Consider the following 19,082-nt stretch of genomic DNA (forward strand, 5'->3'; position numbering starts at 1 on the left):
GAAATAAATCCAAACAAGTAAGTAATCAAAATAAAGGAAAAAAAAATCTGAGCATGGTGGTGCAACCCTGTAATTTCAGCTACTTGGGAGACTAAGGTGGGAGGATTGCTGTAGCTAAGGAGTTCAAGACCAGCCTGGGCAATATAGCAAGACCCCATCTTGAAAGAAAAAGAAGGCGAGGAAGCAAGAAGAAAGGAAGGAAGGAAAGGAAAGGAAGGAAAGAAAGAAAGGAAGGAAATGAAGGAAATGAAGGGAGGGAAGGAGGGAGGGAGAGAGGGAGGGAGAGAAGGACGGATAAAGATAAAGAGACAAGAAAGAAAGAAAAGAAAGCAAGAAAGAAGGAAAATGGACTAAGCTGTCCTGTTAAAGCACAAAGACCCTCAGACTGCGTAGAAACAAACTCCAGCTATTTCCTTTCTACAAGAGACTAACTAAATAAAATGCAAGAACATGAAAAGTTTGAATGTCAAGACTGGAAAGAATATGTCAGGAAAATATTAACAAAAAGAAAGCAGATCTACAAAACAAAACAAACTTTGAGGGGAAAAAAAGCATTAGAAAAGATAAAGAGAGCCACTAAATAATGCTAAGAGGTTCAATTTGTTAGGACCATAGCAATTGAAAACTTATATTTACCAAATAGTACAGCTTCAAAATATATAAACAAAACCGGTTTGATCTATGAAGAGGCATTAATAAATCCTTCACTATTTTAATACAGCTTTCTTGGTTATTGGTAGATCGAGTATAAGACAATATTGGCAAGGATATTTGAGATTTGAACAGCATAATTTAAAAGGTTTTAGGACACTGCATTGGTTTACCATCTTCCCCAGGTTCCAACTTCACCCCATATACACTCCCATCACTCTTGTCCTGACTTTTTCATTTGCTTATAGCAGGGTAGTCCTTGATTTGTGTCTGCACCACAAGTTGTATTATCTGCCTCTGGTTTGTGGCTTTACTCATATTCTCAATTTTACCTTCATATTTTCTTAAGCAAGATTTCTCCCTACCAATATCTTTGCGAAATAATTTGTTTTCATTTTTTGATCTTTTTTTTCTTCTAAAAAAAGGATACAAGTGCAGAACGTGCAGGTTTGTTACATAGGTATACATGTACCATGGTGGTTTGCTGCACCTATTGACCCGTCCTCTAAGTTCCCTCCGCTCACTCCCACCTCCCAACAGGCCCTGGTGTGTGTTTTTCCCCTCTTTGCGTCCATGTGTTCTCATTGTTCAACTCCCACTTATGAGTGAGAGTTGAACATGCAGTATTTGGTTTTCTATTCCTGTGTTACTTTCCTGAGGATGATGGCTTCCAGCTTCATCCATGTCCCTGCAAAGAACATAATCTCATTCCTTTTTGTGGCTGGATAGTCTTCCATGATGTATATGTGCCATATTTTCATTATCCAGTCTATCACTGATGGGCTTTTGTGTTGGTTTTGTGTCTTTACAATTGTAAATAGTGCTGTAGTAAACATACTTGTGCATGTGTCTTTATAATAGAATGATTTATATTCCTTTGGGTATATACCCAGTAATGGGATTGCTGGGTCAAATGAAATTTCTGGTTCTAGATCCTTGAGGAATTGCCATACTGTCTTCCACAATGGCTGAACTAATTTACATTCCCACCAACAGTATAAAAGCATGCCTTATTCATATCCACAGTGACGAATTGCACAAAATTATCCAAAAGATTATTAGATAGGTCTCATTTAGTGGCAACCAAGAGTAAACAAACTATTTTAAGCAAAAAGATAATTTCTTGGCATGAAGTACTAGGAAGTACAAGTGTACAGATGGCCTTAGACATGGCTGGATCTGGGTACTGAAATATGTAATCAGAATATTATCTCTCCCCATCTGTCCGCATGCTTTCATCTGTATTAACTTCATTTTTAGACAGGGGAGACTGAGTAGATCACAGTTTTAGGAAGTCGACCCTGAGTCGGTCTGCCTGTATTCCAGTCCTATCTAATTAGAAACAGATATTACAAATAAGTTCTTCAACATTGTTTAGTTTACTTCTCAATAGCACCTAGAACAGTATTGGCACATACTAGATGCTCATTAATTTTTTTTTTTTCTTTTTTTTTTGAGATGGAGTCTCGCTCTGTTCCCAGGCTGGAGTGAAGTGGCGCGATCTCAGATCACTGCAACCTCTAGCTTCGGGTTTCAAGTGTTGTCGTGCCTCAGCCTCCCGAGTAGCTGGGACTACAAGCGCCACACCACAGCGCCCGGCTGATTTGTGTGTGTGTGTGTGTGTGTATTTTTAGTAGAGACGGAGTTTCACCAGGTTGACCAGGCTGGTCTCAAACTCTTGACCTCAAGTGATACGCTGGCCTCGGCCTCCCAAAGTGCTGGGATTACAGGCGTGAGCCACTGCACCAGGCCTACATGCTCACTAAAATTTATTAACTGAATGGCTTATGTGAAGAAACTCTTGTTGAATTACTGGAAGAGGTTAAGGCAAACACCTGTCTTTGATAATACTTATTCTAAAATAAGCTTGGTTATATGTACAGTGAGATTTTACCAAGTTATGATTTGTATAAGAAAACATTTATTAGAGGTAATAAGTTCAAAATATAAACAGGTAAGGTAGAAATGGTACACGCGAATAACAAACATAAAAGTGCAGATGGAACTGTGTTAGGAGGCAGGACTCAACTCTGGAGGCGGGGCTCAGATACCAGACCAAACTGAGGACTAGCTAAGACAAGGACTGGGCGGAAGTAGCTTTCCAGAAGACATGCTCACCAGTGTGTCATGTCAGTTTACCACTGCAATGGCAGCACCTGCGAGTGACCACCACCTTTCCAGGCAATAACCCGATGACCCAGAAGTTACTACCCTTTTCCGGGAAATTTCTACCTAAACCGCCCCTTGATCTGTATTAAAAGTAAGTAGGCCAGGCTTCACACCTGTAATCCTAGCACTTTTGAAGGCCAAGGCAGGCAGATCACTTGAGGCCAGGAGTTGGAGAACAGCCTGGTAAACATGGGGAAACCCGTCTCTACTAAAAACACAAAATTAGCCAGCCCAGGCCTGTAATCCCAGCTACTCGGAAGGCTGAAGCATGAGAATCGCTCTAGCCTGGGAGGCGAAGGTTGCAGTGAGCCGAGATTGCGCCACTGGACTCTAGCCTGGGCGACAGAGCGAACTCCACCCGAAGCAAAACAAAACAAAACAAGCAAACAAAAAAAGTAAGTGTAAATGTAATTGCAGACCTGCCCTGAACTGCTACTCTCAGCACACTGCCTATGGGTAGCCCTGCTCTCTGCAGGAGCAGTCGCAAGAGTTGTAACACTGCCAGAGCTGTTTACACTGCTGCCTCGATACAACTGTTTTCTTCTACCCTACCACCAGCTTGTCCTTGAATTCTCTGCTGGACAAAGCCAAGAACAGTTGCGGGCTAAGCTCCCCTGTCCTGTATCAGAATGGCTTGAAAAGTTACAAATTGTCAATGACAAAATGTAAATTGACACTAATAAGTTAATCACAAAATTGAGCCCTTAAAAATGATTTCAATGTTATATTAGGAACAAAGCTTCCTTTCCTGCTGTTTTTCTATGTATTCACAGAAAAAAATTCTTAGTTTGTGTGATAATTGTTTATTCAGTCTTGAATAAAACTTATAAGCAACTACATAGAATTACCTTGGACTCCTCTTGATCGTTTAACATGTGGATGTAACATTCAACCTAAACTCATTCAAGTACGGAAGGGTGATGTTTTCTTAATATTAGTACAGTAGAGTTCACAGATAGATGTTTTTGGCTATGTTATATTTTGTAAAATTGCTGTTTCTAAGACAAATGCATAAGAGCTTCTGCGTATAATGAAGCCATAGTCTTCAGGTAAAAAAGAAAAAAAAACCCTCTAGTTAGGCAAGTTTTCTCTTTATCTGAAGGTTTGTAAGTTCAAAATTAACCATTTAAAAATGATCAGAGGATTTTAAATTAATGTACGTTTTTATGTAGAACATGCAAAGTTTAAACTGTTTCTTAGTGACTTAGGAGTGATCATCGTGCCTATTAATTACACACAGATGCTGTACTAGGCTCTTTCAGGCATTTAGGATTACTTGCCTATGTTTTAATTCATGGTACTACTACTGTGAGTCCTCCACCCTCCATTAGAGTTATTTATTTATGCTCTGCCTTATGCTAAAGGACTTAATATTCCTTAAAATACATCTTAAAAGATTTTTTTCTGTGTCAGTTTGCCAAGAGTAATGGCCTCCAGCTCCATTCATGTCCCCACAAAGGACATGATCTTGTTCTTTTTTGTGGCTGCATGGTATTCAATGGTGTATATATACTACATTTTCTTTATCCAGTCTGTCATTGATGAGCATTTAACCAAATACTGAATGTTCTCACTTATAAGTGGGAGCTAAATGATGAGAACACATGGACATACAGAGGGGAACACTCTGGGCCTATTAGAAGGAGAAGGGTGGGAGGAGGGAGAACAGGGAAAATAACTAATGGGTACTAGGCTTAATCCCTGGGTGATGAAATAATCTGTATAACACACCTCCAGGACACAAGTTTACCTATGTAACAAACCTGCACTTGTACCCCTGAACCTAAAAGTTTAAAAAAAAAGATTTTTTAAAAAATGTTAAGAAAATGAAGAAATCAGGACACTGATGAATTAAGTAGAATGAATAAGACGAAGCTGGGGACGATATTAGTACACAAAGTACATGTTGTGAACCGCTGCCCATATGCTGGAAGAAGGCACACATGACTAGCAAGCCCCAGAACAGTGAGATATCAAATGGGCTGCAGTTGTTTGTGTTCGAAGGTGCAGAAGAATCAGAACCATTTCTGGCACTGAACAAAACTTCCCAGGGTCTCCACAGCTTCCCACATGTTCTCTGTTTTACCTGGAATGTCCTTCCACTACTCTCCACCTGGCTAACTCTTTTTGAAAACACTGTTCAAAAATCCCTCATCCGTATCCTGAATGTTTAGTTATCTTTCTCCTCCATAGTGTTGAAAGCTCCTCAGTGGGGCTTTCCAATGGAGCTCCTCCTAATAAACATGCTCATTCTAAATCTAAAAAACTAGTTTCTTAGAGCTATTTTTATAGTTTTTCCTACTGTACACACACTTCAGGAGGAAAAAAAAAACCCAGCTTTATAGTTGAACTAACACAGTGCAACTTAACACCTGCAACTAGGGGCCTCACTTCATTCAGAGATATATTTTAGCATGATAGATGTATTGCAAATCATTATACAAGTGTAGGAAATTATTATTTCAACCAAATACTTGACATGTGTTAAGCAATGATGAATTTGAAGTTACTTTAATGTATCTTGAGAACAGTGATTCTACGTTGCTTCTTTAAATATGGAGCAGTTTACTTTCCTGTCAATGGAACTGGGTATGACATTGACTTTTGTAGGGTACGCAGGCATGCACCTGTACCTGCGCCAAGGGAGATCCTACTTCAGCATGCAGAGAAATGTAAAATGGCTTTAATCGTGCCAGATATAAAGGCTGCTCTAATTGGATGTTTTGTCTTTGATATTGCCTCTTTCCTTGATTAAGCTATTAGCTATCACTTCTTACGACTCTCCAAATACTTACATACTCAAAAATTTCCATTTATAATGTGTTAGATTAGTAAACTAGATATTTAAGCTTATTTTAAAATTATCTAAGTAAAAATATGGTGTACCTCATATAGACCTAACTGAATACATTCTGATGAGTATGAGATGGTTAAGGTGGATATTAAACCTGCTTTTCTGACTTGAGAGCTCTTCTACCTCTCCACATCCAGTTACTCAACAAGCTACACCATTTCACTTCTGAAATAGCTCTGCTCCTGTTTTTTAGCTGTCTCTTTATTTGGGGGCTTATATCATCTTACATGGCATATTGCAGAAATACCCTGTTTGGTCTCTCTGTCATTAATCTCAACCCTTCTAATCCAACCTTTACACTCATCTTTTGGATACCTTTCATAAATGCAAATCTTTCTATAAATACCTAACAACCTTGGAATAAAAGCCAAATTCTTTTCTCACTTGATTATTCACACATATTTTTGTTATGTGTTATGCACTGTGTTGGGTGCTTAACAACACATACAAAATCTTTCCAGGATTGTCTCTTCCTTGCTTCAACTCCCAGCTTTCCCCCACTCATAGTCTATGAGTACATTTATTATCCAGAAGTATGAACTCTTCCAGAATGCAGAATATTCTCTCATATTTCCAATTCTTTGCATATTCTGGCGCTTCAGCATGAAATATTCTTCCCTTCTTGTCCTTTTAAGACTCATCTCCTCTGTAAAGACTTCTCATCACTTCTCCCCATCCTTAGGCAGAGATAGAGACTGTTTCGTTGCTCAAATAGCCATGTTTTCTATACTTACGTGATAAGTTTAATCATGGCGTTTGTAACTGTTTGTGTCCTTGCATTATTTTTTCTAATAGATTGGGAAGACAGGGGTATTATCTTGTTCATCTTGTGTCCATGACAAATAGTACATGTTCAGTTAATGTCTACTGAAGAAATTACTGAGTTATCAACTGCCTGCTTTAGGTGGGCAATAAATTGATGGCACTACCATGGTCCAAGCCCTATTGTATCATGTTTATTTGCAAAATTGCCTTCTACCTTCCCTTCTGATTAGATTGTGAGCCCTTGAAGATCAGGGAGTTATTACTAATATGATATCTAGAAAAATGCTTAGCATGTAGTAAGTACTCAATCCATAATTATTGAATTGAATTGTAAGTACTCCAACAAATTTCCATGTAGTTTGTTTGAACTTCTAAAATGATGACATCGTTCTGTGATTAATAAAGGCATTTAAAGAAGGAATTACAGAACTTTCTAAGGAAATCATTTCTCTTCTTAGTTCTCGCTCTCTTCTGGTTTCTTACCCACTCTAATAGACTAATAGACTTGCATAGAGATGGGACAGCAGGCTGTGGAAGGGAAAGCTGTATAATGCAGTAGAAGTACCACAGAAATAAAAAATAAATTGGATTTTTTGATGACAAAAAAAGTACAGAAAAAAATTGCTGGAAACATTAATTCAAGAAGCATCTTAGGTGAGAGGAAGCAGAATCAGAACTGTGTTTGGGGAAGGAAGCAGTCAAAGTGAGGCAGTTTTGACAGTATGTGGTGGATACTCTCTCTGGTATGACTAATTGAGAATTGATTGTGCATGCAGAAAGGTTATGTTTTATTAAGGGAAACCTTTTTTCCCTTTTGTCGTTATGAAATCCGCTCTTCTGCAGATGTTATTCCCTTCCCATACTAAACCCTCATTAATTTATAATTTACCACATTCCTTTAAAAGTGCTGCGCAGATTTCCTGTTTCTCTCCCATGCAGTGCTTCTAATAGAGAAAGTCAACTCAGGATATAGGTTGAAATGCTGCTTGTCTTGATGGCTGCATGCCAGACTTGATGGTGCCAAAACATTTCACCAATTGTCTCTTAGATCATTGTAAATGTTTCAAAGCGCTATTTCATAGGCTTTAAGAAAGTGAATTTACGCTCTAAAACAACTCTTTCACTATTGACTGTAAATTGACTCTGGTGTTTGGAATCTGGAGTCAAAGTCAAATGATTTCCTGGTGGGATTCTGTTAATTTCCAGGACAAGGACTCAAAGACAGAAGGGTACGCTTTCTTCAAGTGAAGATTCTGAGGGCAGAGGCAAAAGAAACACAGAGAAGGAAATGAATACCCCTGCTCCCATCATAACTCTTCTCTCTGCCAGTAAATTTGACAGAACTTGGGAAATATTTGGGTACAGAGAGGTAGAAAAATAAGTGAAAAGGGCTTTTCAATTTTTAATTACCCAACATGCCATTAGTGAAGATAGGGGTTAAAGGAGGATTAGTTTTCACATTTCTTTTCATTGATTACTACTGTACTGATATATAGGAAATAAAATGATAAATTACAATTTAGATACATGTTTTCAATTTAAACATCTTGAATATGAAATGCCTAAGAGATATATAGATGGAAGCTTCAGGACTTTTTAGAGATTGCAAGTAAATGTGTGTGTGTGTGTGTGTGTGGGTGTGGGTGTGGGTGTGTGTAGTGTGTGTTGGGGTGAATGTATTACTATGAAGTATAATACAGGGGTTAAAATCTCACATATCTCACATGTTCCAGACAGAGAACATACATACATAAAGCAAAACCAGGGTGGAGGCTGATAGGAATATGTGCCTGGACAAAAGGGGCAGTAACTATTAAGCTTTTGTTGATTACTGCCAAAGAAGAATGCGGGCCAATGTGACCAAATTTGGTGTTTTTCCAAGAGAAACTGGAAAACTATATTTTTGCTCATTCAATGTCACATGAATATCTGCAACTAACTAAAAATTGAAATTTTAGGATGGCCAAATAAAACACATATATAAGGCAAATTCAGCCCCACAGGATACAAGTTTGAGACCTCTGGATTAAAGTCTTATTGGGAATAAAAGACATGTAACATGTTAAGAAATTGAAGAGTGATCTAAGCCATTACATAACTGGAAGTCAAATTAAATAAAATTAAGTGTCAATGGATAAACTTGTAAGTGTTCTGAAAAGGGAGAGATCAATGTTGGTTGAGGTTTAACCAAAATTATGTGAAGAAGTGGGGCTTTGCCTGAAACGTGAGGGATGATTGGCTATCATTGGCAATAAACAAGGGAGAAATAGAGATGATACTTAGGGAAGACAGTGAGTAGCTTATTCTTAGTGGGAACAAAGAAAGAACTAGAACCATTTCTCCTAACTCCTGGTTTATTGTTTTATCTTCCATGTTCTACCACCTCCTATTTGATCTTGGATAAAACAAGGACACATAGAAATATTAATTAATTAAGCAAATATTTATTGAGCACCTACTGTGTGCCAAACACTTGTCTAGGGTGTGAGGTACGGTATATATTAATGCTGTATACATGCTCTCCCACATAGGAAAACAGCTCCAGCTTTTTTACATAAACATTCACACTAGATGCACTTTAATTATTCTAGAAGGCAGGGAAATTATTTGAGAGTTTTCATAATCCTGGTGAAATATAGTAAAAAATAAAATTTTGAATACGGACATACTATATCAAGAGCAAATAATTGTGCCAACATTTCTAGAAGCAAATGAGTATTAAACAATATCTTGTTTATCCAAAGCTAATAAAATTTAGAAACGGGTAGCCAAACTAAAATAGCAATTTGATCATCTAATGAACACATTTCATCCAACAGCCATTGACTGAATACTTATCATAGGGACAAGTATTAAAATCAATGTAAGTAATATTATTATACTTTGTTTCCTTGGCTCTTATGCCCTTTGATAAGGTGGCATGTGGATTTGGAGAGAATAGAAAAGAAAAAAAGAAAACTATTTTGAGGAGGGTGAAACTGATGTGTGCCACCCCAGATCTTTGATTATATATTTTATGTAGCATTTCATTGTATAAAGAAATAATATACATGTATAAATATTTTTTTAAAAAATTGGATTTCTAGTTTCAGCAAATGCCTTTATGCTCTTTTTAAAATATGACAGTCTGGTTTACAATTGAAGTACATTATGCATCAAAGGATCCATATTTGACAGTGTACAAAGTTATGTGTTTAAAAATAATTACACTGTTAACCAATGAATATGAGTTAGTACTGGGAAGAAAAACTTTATTCAAGTGTTCATTGCCCATAGCAAAGTAAATTATAGAACAGAAAGTTAATAAAACATCTAAGTTGATGTTTCAAACTCAATATTACTTTTAAAACATCATCAAACAGTTGAAAGCCATCCCAAAGGGATTAGTTAAAGCCTAGGTGACTGAATACAATATATGTACTTACAAAGCTTTCATTGCATAGTGACATTATATTCAAAAAATACTATGTTGCTGGCCTAACCTTTCCATCTGTTTCTCACAGTCTTCTTATCCAGGCAGTTTTCCAAGACATACAGAATATTAGCTATGCACTCTCTAAATTTAACTTGAGAGAGATCAGATCCATATTACAAGAAAAATAAAGTGTCAGCATGACCATCTTAAATCTGTATCTTGGATATTATTTTTAAAAGCTAGTCTTTCACAGCTGACGTACTACATAACAAATACAATACATTTTAACCTTATTTTCTTGTGCACCTTTCACAAATCCATACTTCAATCATGAAAAGGGATACAAATCAATATTCACTTAATAATTTTGATTAGAAAAGGTATACCCCAAAGGACCATTCCAGTATTGAAATTTTAGTAATATTTCACCTCCCTCAGTCCTATTTCTACTGCATCAGCACAACATTATCTCAGCTAGCAGCCATTAAGATGGTTTTCTCTTTCATGTTGATGCTCTTGCATACATTTTACAGCCTGTTCTGATGGAATTTTTATCTTCGCAAATGTATTTCCTAATTTGCCATTTCTGTTTCCAGTAAACTTTAGTCTGCAGACTAAGAACTCAAAAGTTATAGCTACCTTTAAGTTACATAACTTTAGAGACAGAATTTTCTACAGTGAGAAATTTGACATACTTTCTTAAGGCATTTTGGTGAACAATAAAACTTTCTTGTTAAATTTTTGCTTTGCAATTTACAAGAATTGGGAATTTGGAGTGATTTGAGAAAAAGAGGATTATTCAATGGATACCACCTGCGTCATAAGGCTAGACTAATTCTTTTGAAAGGTTAAAATTGGCAATTACTTTAAATGATCTTTTGTCGACTTTTGGAGGTAACACAGATGTCTACTACATTTTTCCCAGTGAATGTGTTATAAAATTTAACTGTAGGGTAGTGAGGCTGTGGATTCAGAGACATAATAAAGCTATTTGGAAATCTGGGAGATTTTGTTTTGTTACAGAAGTATTTTCCCTGAAGTCCCTTAGTCAATAGAAGGAATGCAATTTCCTAGGATCTGCAGATTACTTTATATGAGTGATTGATAACTTATAAAACTTGCATCTTTCATAAAGAAGGTTTTTATATTGCACAGATATTTTATTCACCACAAGCAAGATTAAAATAAGCTAATGAAATATGCAACTTGTTATTTCACATTTAGTGACTATGAAATAACTGCTGCTCTCAAAGAACCAATCTGTCAACCTCCAGAGGACTAAATAGTGCATGGGACAGGGGACAATCCTGACTTAGCTACTCAAATGCATTTTTTTCTTGTCTGACTATATTATTAGATAGTATTGGTAAAATTAAGATTTTTTTAAATTAAAACTTTTACTAAAAGCTTCTATTTCAAGGAATTTTTGACTGTGAAATGGAATTTAGTGGATCAAATTTTTAAAATATTAATAGGTTAATATTTTTATATTGTGCATAATCCTGGTTCCCAAACAGATAAAATTTATATATACAAAGAGTTTAGTTATGGGAGGTAAACTGAAAACTTTAAAAAGAAATATTCTCTATTTAACAAAGACGTACAGGTGACTCTTAGCTACTCAAGGTAGGACAATCTCAATCCACGAAGAGATTGTAAGTGTGTTTGAGTCAGGAGCCTAGTTTTTCCTTTATATTTTCTCCTTCATAACTGTAAGCATATTAGGACAAATAACAACTTTTTATTGCATTGGGGGCTCTTGAAATAATGTAGTATATTTTCTACTGTATAGAAAGCTATATTTTATCATAAAAACGAAAAGTTTTAGCAAGGAGTAATCAAATTTGTAAATTTGTATTTAATTTACAAAATTAAATACAGATAATTATGGTGGAATTAGTTGACAAGAGATGAAAGTATAAGACAATAGTTTGGTAGAGGAAATATTAGTATGCGTGCCATCCTTGAAGAATATTTTAAAAATATAATTTGCATAAAGATCTTAGTGGTAGGATTTAACAGATTTTGACAAATGCATTCAATAGTGTAACCAACAAGCTAGTCAACAGATGGAACATCTTCATCACCCAATCTTTTTCCAGTCAATCTCCCCTGTACCCAGTGCATAGAAAACCAGTGCTTCCGTTTCTGTCATCATAAATTGGCTTTGTCTGAATTTCATATAAATGAAATAATATGATTATATACTTAGATATTTGGATAATGAAATAAATGAGAAAAAATAGTATCACTTAGAAGTTAGAAGAGGCAAGGAAAGTGTTGTCAAAATAGAAAAGGCTTGTGTATATTGTTCAGGAGCTCAAGGAAAAAGATCTGTGGTGAGAAAGAGCTAAAAGATTCAAAAGCAGGCATAGCAACGATGTGATTTTGAAAGAGTAAAAACATCTTTTCTGAATTGAAGGTAACAAGGTGTGCAAACATAAATTCATAGTGGTGTCAGTCAACACTGTTACATGACCTTTTTCAGAAAATTCTGAGCTGTTAAGGAGTGGGTTCAGAAGAATCAGAAGACATGATTTAGTCAATATTAGTCACAGGCAAGATGGGTTCAGCAGAAGATCAGCTGTGGAATGAAAATTAAAGCCATAGTAAAAATATGTAGAGAAAAAGAGATAATAGTAAGGATCGAAGGAATGGCATTTGCTATGCATAAGACATTTCTGCTCACTGATTATTTGTGGATTGGACTAGTTTGTTACCAGTTTTAGCACAAAATCTGAAAGTAGCCCTCTAGCTCACACTTCAGTTCTCTTTCCAGCTTTAAATAATTAACTTGTTTACTTGAACCTATCATGGTTGATAATCCTCAACAAGTTTAGGAAATGTTTTACTTCTCCTCCTACTGGTTTTTTTAAGTTTCTACTCCTACTGGTATTGTAGATAAACATTAGTATGTATTTGTTAATAAAATCTTCTTTCAAAAAATTTGAAATTTTTAGTTTTTAATCCTTCACAAAAGTATCTATATTTCCGATTAAATCTGACCAGAAATCTAGACCGCTGTGCATTGCCAGAGGTAAATAGATTCTGACTTTAAACACGAGGAATGATACAGCAAGAAAAAGACAGTTGTTGCCCTAGAAGCAGCTCTACAATGACTTCGCTAACAGTGATGCTATTTTCTAAATTGTCATCTACTCCATAAAACATTAATTTTGCATTCATCTTTTATTGAAAGCAGTCCTTATACACAGTTTCTATTTTAAAAATAACTATTTTTTTAAATATATTTTACCATTTATTTCTTGGCCCTTAAGTTCTAGCTCAAAGAACATGATGACTTATTATCCCTGCTCCATGATTATGCCTTCTTCACTGCTCAACAGTTTGGAGGAGCTCCTGTCCTGGTGGGTCTAGCTAGATTCCCCTAATTTCCAGTGCTTGCTCCACCTAGTAAGTGTCTTTCTGTGCATCTTGAATGTTCTCCAAGAAAGCGTGGATGAATAGGCCAGTGTCACTACACGCTTAAGTGTAAATAGCAGCCACTTCAGCAATCAGGGGCAAGAGATCGGGCAAAAGCATTCTTTAACATTGTGCGATCTTCACATTTTTGTTTAACGATTACTGATTTATTAAGACTGCATATGTTCAGAAGATTCTGTTCCTTGTACAAGAAGTGTTTAAGTGCTTTTCTTATATCAATTTGTTCTTTCTGGATTTTTTTTTTTTAATCTTCTCTTCCCAGCTTCATTAGTTATCAAAATCATTCTTTTTCATGTGCCAGGATGTGGCCCAAAGGTTAACTTGTCCATCTAACTTAATCAAGAGATGACTGTACTCTGGTATCCCTGAGACATGCAGAATGAAAAGGTTATAAACCCTGAATGTTTAGAACATTGTTTCAGCACATATTAATTAGTGACAAATGACCTGAATTGATTCTATCTAGATCCAGTTCAAATGAGCAAGCAGATATTTGACTTTTAGCTTCTAATGCTAGAAGCCTGGATGTTGGATTTTTTTTCACAAGGAGACTCAGTGTCTAGTTTCAACAGCTTGAACAAGTTAGGCTTTTGATTTTATCAGTCCCACACAGGGTGAGCAGGCTCTGCAGAAATGACTTGCATTAAGTAAAGCTGTCAGAAACTGATTTATAGAGCAAAATGGCATTTTATCAATTTGCAGGCAGAAGAGAAAGAGAAGGGACTTTGCAACTGTGTAGAATGGAGTTTAATTCTCAACTTTACCATTTAATAGCTGTGTAACTTTGGAGATGTAATTTAATCTCTTTAAATTTATTTTTCCCATTTCTAAAATGAGTATAATACATATTCAGGACTCTGGTGAGAATTACATAGGCAATGTATGAAAAGTGCCTAGAAACCTCTCTGGAATATACTATGTGCTAAGTAAATATTAGTTTCTTTTTCATCATTTCTATTGAGAACAGAAATGTTTATCTAGTAAGACTTTGGTGCACTTGTGGGTAGATTCCTTCAGAATGTCAGCCTACAAATTAAATAGTTCTTTCATGAACATGGAGTTACACAAAGGATGATATTTTCATCTAGTACAGGATTAATGGATTGATCTTCTTTCACCTAGAAATGTCTCTGTGTGGATTGCTGGTATTGAACATTATTAGCCTTAAAGAGCCTCACTCATGGAGAATGTGAGAGGCACACAGGGAAATTTTGACTGTACGGCTCTCCTTTTTAAATACTCCTAATAAGTTGTTAACTTCTCATATTATAATCTTACTTAGAAGATGACATTCTTAGTTTATTTGACTCCTAAACTTTTGGGACAAGTACTTAATTAGAAAAATTTTATAGGATCTTCAATGAGGTTTGGAGATACCTTAAAATTATCAGAAGTGATTAGGGTGTGGTTTCTACATTTTCATGTTGGTTCTTACTGACTTTAATTTCTGATGATTTTCAAACCCTGAAACTTATTTTGTATCTTCAGTGTACATAGTTAAAATTACACTTAAAAACAATTAAAATGAGGTATCTCATTTTGCAAAATAGCACTGTGGCTCATGTAATACTATACATTTTTACCACTACTGCCTTCAAGCACTTATAAAACTTCTTTCCTTATTTTTCATTTCTTGTGTTCAGTATTTCAGTTTTGTTGACAACTGAAAATGGGAATCAAATCTGAGGAATCCCTTCAATGTGGTTGTGTTTTGCCCCATGAAAAAGAAGTGGTAATTTATATCAACTCTCAAGAAATTTAGGTAAGGTGTGGGATGAAGGCAATAAAAACATAATTATAATATGATATACTAATGTGGAAGAACAAATTTTGAGTGTAGCAATAGTGGAGTGTCTGATTCAGACTAAACATGTACCTGCAAGTTAGTCAAGAAATAATGAGAGAATCTGTTACCAAACTCTCGGCTTTGCCGTTCTCTTTCTCTGGCACTATTACGAACCAAGATAAATAATTATACAATATGTAATAAAGCCACCTTGTTAATTGCCACTTAATAAAAATAAATTAGTAAAAAGTTTCGTTAATCAATCATTGGTGCATTGGTTGCTTCAATAGTAATGCTGAGATTTGATGGCATGGCTTTGACGGTCCACATTCTTCCCAAGTGATAAATAGTAAACTCTTCTTTTAATTGTCAGACTGTATCTATAGTCTTGACTAGCATCCATTCAATAATATTAATTTGTCATAAAAGAATATAGAATATACATCATTTTGTTCAGCCTGTCAGCACTGCAGGAAAATCAGCTCACACATATGTCATGAAGAAGATGGTGGTTTCATGTCCTTGGTTGGCAGTACACGTGAGGTTGCTGGTATAATTTACTTTGCCATTTCTATTCCCTTTCTGAAAAAGAATTCCTTACTACTAAGGCTGCGCAGGTCCATATGCAATGACCAAGAGTACATAAAGATAATGTTCAGTTCAGTTCAGTTTTGTGGTGTGTTTGTATTTAAAATGTGAAGTAGCGTATCTATATGCATTCATGTTTATTTGAACAAATGCTGTAAGTCCCCTGCAACCTTTTATTTAAGGTATTGTATTTTTCTACACTAGAACTTTATTTGATTTTTATTTTTCTGATTTCATGTGCTGTTTATTTATTAATCTTGAGCATGAATGCTTATGTTTGAGCATAGTTAGATGCTTTAAAATCCATGCATAATAATTCAAGTATTTGGGTTTCAAAAGAACCAGTTTCTTTTGGTTGGTCATTACCTACTTACAGTTTCTTTTGATTGGTCATTATATGTGAGCATTGTCCTGCTTCTTCATATGTGTATCAATTCTGTATCATACACTGGATATTGTGAATTATTGTAGAGACTTTGGATTCTGTTATATTCCCCCAATGAGTGTTGCGGGTTTTTTGTTGTTGATACTTGTTTGTTTAATAAGGCAATCAATTCAATACTTTGTGACCACTGTGCTAGGCAGCAGTTGAAATTTCTGTTCAGATGTTTTAGCCTTAGTATTTTAAGAGTCTGTACTGCACAGTTCAGAGTTCTGCTAGATATTAGGTAGAGTTTACACACAGCACTTGTCCTTCTTCTCCCTCCAGTTCTCTCTTTTTCAGTATTTCTTCTCCTCGCTTTCCAGGTGCTATGGTGGTTCCAAACTCTATTTCTTTTAAACCAGTAACACCGTGAACATTATTTATATAAATTGAAGGCAATGGAGACAGACCAAAAGTAAACAGAAAGTAGAAAAAAAATTAAAAGACAAAACCTAGAAAACGAATGGCCCTAGGTGAGTTTGGGTGAGTTTCTTGTTTTTACAGGATTTTGTCTGAGGACCAAATAAATAACTAAATGTTTGTACAAAATGTACTATATATACATATTCATTCTACAATTTGTAGTTTAGAATTTGTATCTGTAGGGATGTTGGTCTATTTGAAACTCTGAAAGCAGAACTCCATTCCAAACTTTTTAACTGCTGTTATCACCTTCTGGAATATGTCCTTTTAATATCCCTCAAATTTATTTCATATTATCCCAGTTTATCAAACATTTAGGACCCAATCGTATTTGTAAAGGAATCTTTTTCTTACCATTCTAGCTGACAGTGCAATCATCATCTCATATTGGAACTTAAATTCCCTGGCTTACTTCACCTCTCAGAGCCCCAGTTTTCATATCTATAAATACAGAAATAATCATTCTTACCTCATGGGGCATCAATATTAATAATACAATATTATGCATGTATGTATGGTATATTGTATATTAATATATAATATTAACATAATATAACATACCATACATACACATTTATATACACACATATACATATATGTGTGTGTATGGTATGTTATATTAAGTGTGTGTGTGTATATATATATATACACACTTTATATATATACACATATATAATATATATACATATATATTACATATACATATATAATATATATACATATATATTACATATACATATATAATATATATACATATATAATATATATACATATATATATAAAATATATATATATACACACACACACATACACACATATTAGCATGGTTGATACCTGGTAACTATTCAGCAAATTATGGGTGTAATTATGGGTTTAACTTCTGTCTACAATTTTTACTTAAATTGAAAGGCACGCATTTTTCAATTGCTACCTAAAGTCTCAGAAGGCTGCAATCAAGTATGAAGGCCAAGATGAGAAAGAGTTTATGCATTTACTTGATAACTCAAAAAAACACATATGGTAAATTATTCTTTTGTGTCACAGTAAATACTGAATATATTGGTGTCAAGCAATGGCTTAATTAATAGGATAAGCAACGATGTTCGTAGAAGTTAGGAAACAAGTGTTTAGGGGTTAAATTATAATTAAAATAATTGACCTCTTAACTGAAAATGGTCCATACCTAAAAAGTTGGTATAAAGTTATTATAAGTAGTATTAACTATCATTCATCTGCATTTTGTAACACTCGGATTTGAAAGAAAGAGAAAAAGAGAGCAATAAACAGGATTTATTCACAAGAGAACCTTCTGTGGCATTTTTTGAAGATTAGAATAATCAGTTCTAACTCCTAAGACAACCTGTAAGTGTACAATAAGAATCGATATTTATAATGATGATTCTGAATTGCACAATTTAACTCATCAAATATGTTCATTATCGTCCATAGATTATACTTAATAAGCCAAGTAGGGGATTCAATCATTTTCAAAAGATTTTTAATAAGGACTGAAATTTTAAAAATGTTTTCCTCCCTAGTTTACTTTAAATTCATGAGGAAATTTAATGAGTCAGATCATCCCATTTCCAGAGCATTGCACTATTTGTTAGGGTATACTTTTTTAAACCTTCAAGCTGCTCTGTGAAAGGTTACATTTATTTTTATGCTAATTTCCTGTCCTTACACTCAACTTCAACTGCCAAAAAGGAATGAAACTGGGGAAAGGAGAAAGAAAACAATAGGAGAGCCATTTATTCTTATACATGTAGGTCGACTTATTGGTTTATCGTCATTTAATTTGAATATCGCTTGGAAGATTTTATAGTGCAGAACAGATCAAAGTTGAAAGTGTGGGGAATACAATTTTTTATTGTTCACTAACTAAATAGTTCTTTTTTGGAAGCCAGAATTTAAATCTAGTCTGGTCAAACTGTTAAAAGAGAAAGAAAAAGTAAACGTAGGAAAAGGAAATTTATGGGATGGAAAAATGTCATTTTCTAAGAACTTCTTGGTTGTAAAAAGCCTGATTATTATCCCACAAAAAAGTACACAAATGGAAAATGGGTCCAAATAAAAGGGGTCAAGTTTAGCAAGACAAATTTGATGGTGTGGAGAGCTTCTACATAAATACGACTTCATTTTAGATTAGTTATCTTCTGGGGTGACGTCTGTTATGGTGAGATAGCTCACAAAATTGGTGCTGGAGCTGATCAGCTGCAATGTAATAAGAAAAGAATTCATTTTGTGTTTTTTAGTGATATTATTGGATTAATCCTGAAAAACAACTTTTTGGTTTTTTTCAAATTTATTTTAAATTGACATAAAATCATATGTATTTATCATGTACATGATGTTTTGAAGTATATATGCATTGTGAAATGGTTAAATCTAGCTAATTAACAAATGCATTACCTCACATAGTTATCATTTTTATGGCCCAAACCCTTATACATCCACTCTCTTAGCATTTTTCAAGAATACAGTATGTCATTATTAACGCTACTTCCCATGCTGTACAACAGATCACTTGAAGTCATTCCTCCTAACTATAAGTATGTATTCT

The 19,082-nt window shown here is 34.9% G+C and overlaps 1 protein-coding gene across 9 annotated transcripts in view; it reads left to right on the forward strand.

Annotated features, from left to right (window-relative positions):
- ALCAM (activated leukocyte cell adhesion molecule) overlaps positions 1 to 19,082 on the forward strand; it is a 210,156-nt gene that overhangs the window by 86,436 nt on the left and 104,638 nt on the right. Inside the window, exon 1 of one of the 9 annotated variants that reach the window (XM_063630601.1) lies at positions 16,433 to 16,569. The exons of the other annotated variants lie outside the window; for them this stretch is intronic. Within the exon in view, the coding sequence (XP_063486671.1) occupies positions 16,560 to 16,569 (10 nt within the window). The 5' untranslated portion in view covers positions 16,433 to 16,559. Of the gene's footprint in view, positions 1 to 16,432; positions 16,570 to 19,082 lie in introns of those variants that run through there. 9 annotated transcript variants of the gene reach the window in all.

The sequence above is a fragment of the Symphalangus syndactylus genome, chromosome 21 (genome assembly GCF_028878055.3).
Source record: "Symphalangus syndactylus isolate Jambi chromosome 21, NHGRI_mSymSyn1-v2.1_pri, whole genome shotgun sequence".
NCBI lineage: Eukaryota > Metazoa > Chordata > Mammalia > Primates > Hylobatidae > Symphalangus > Symphalangus syndactylus.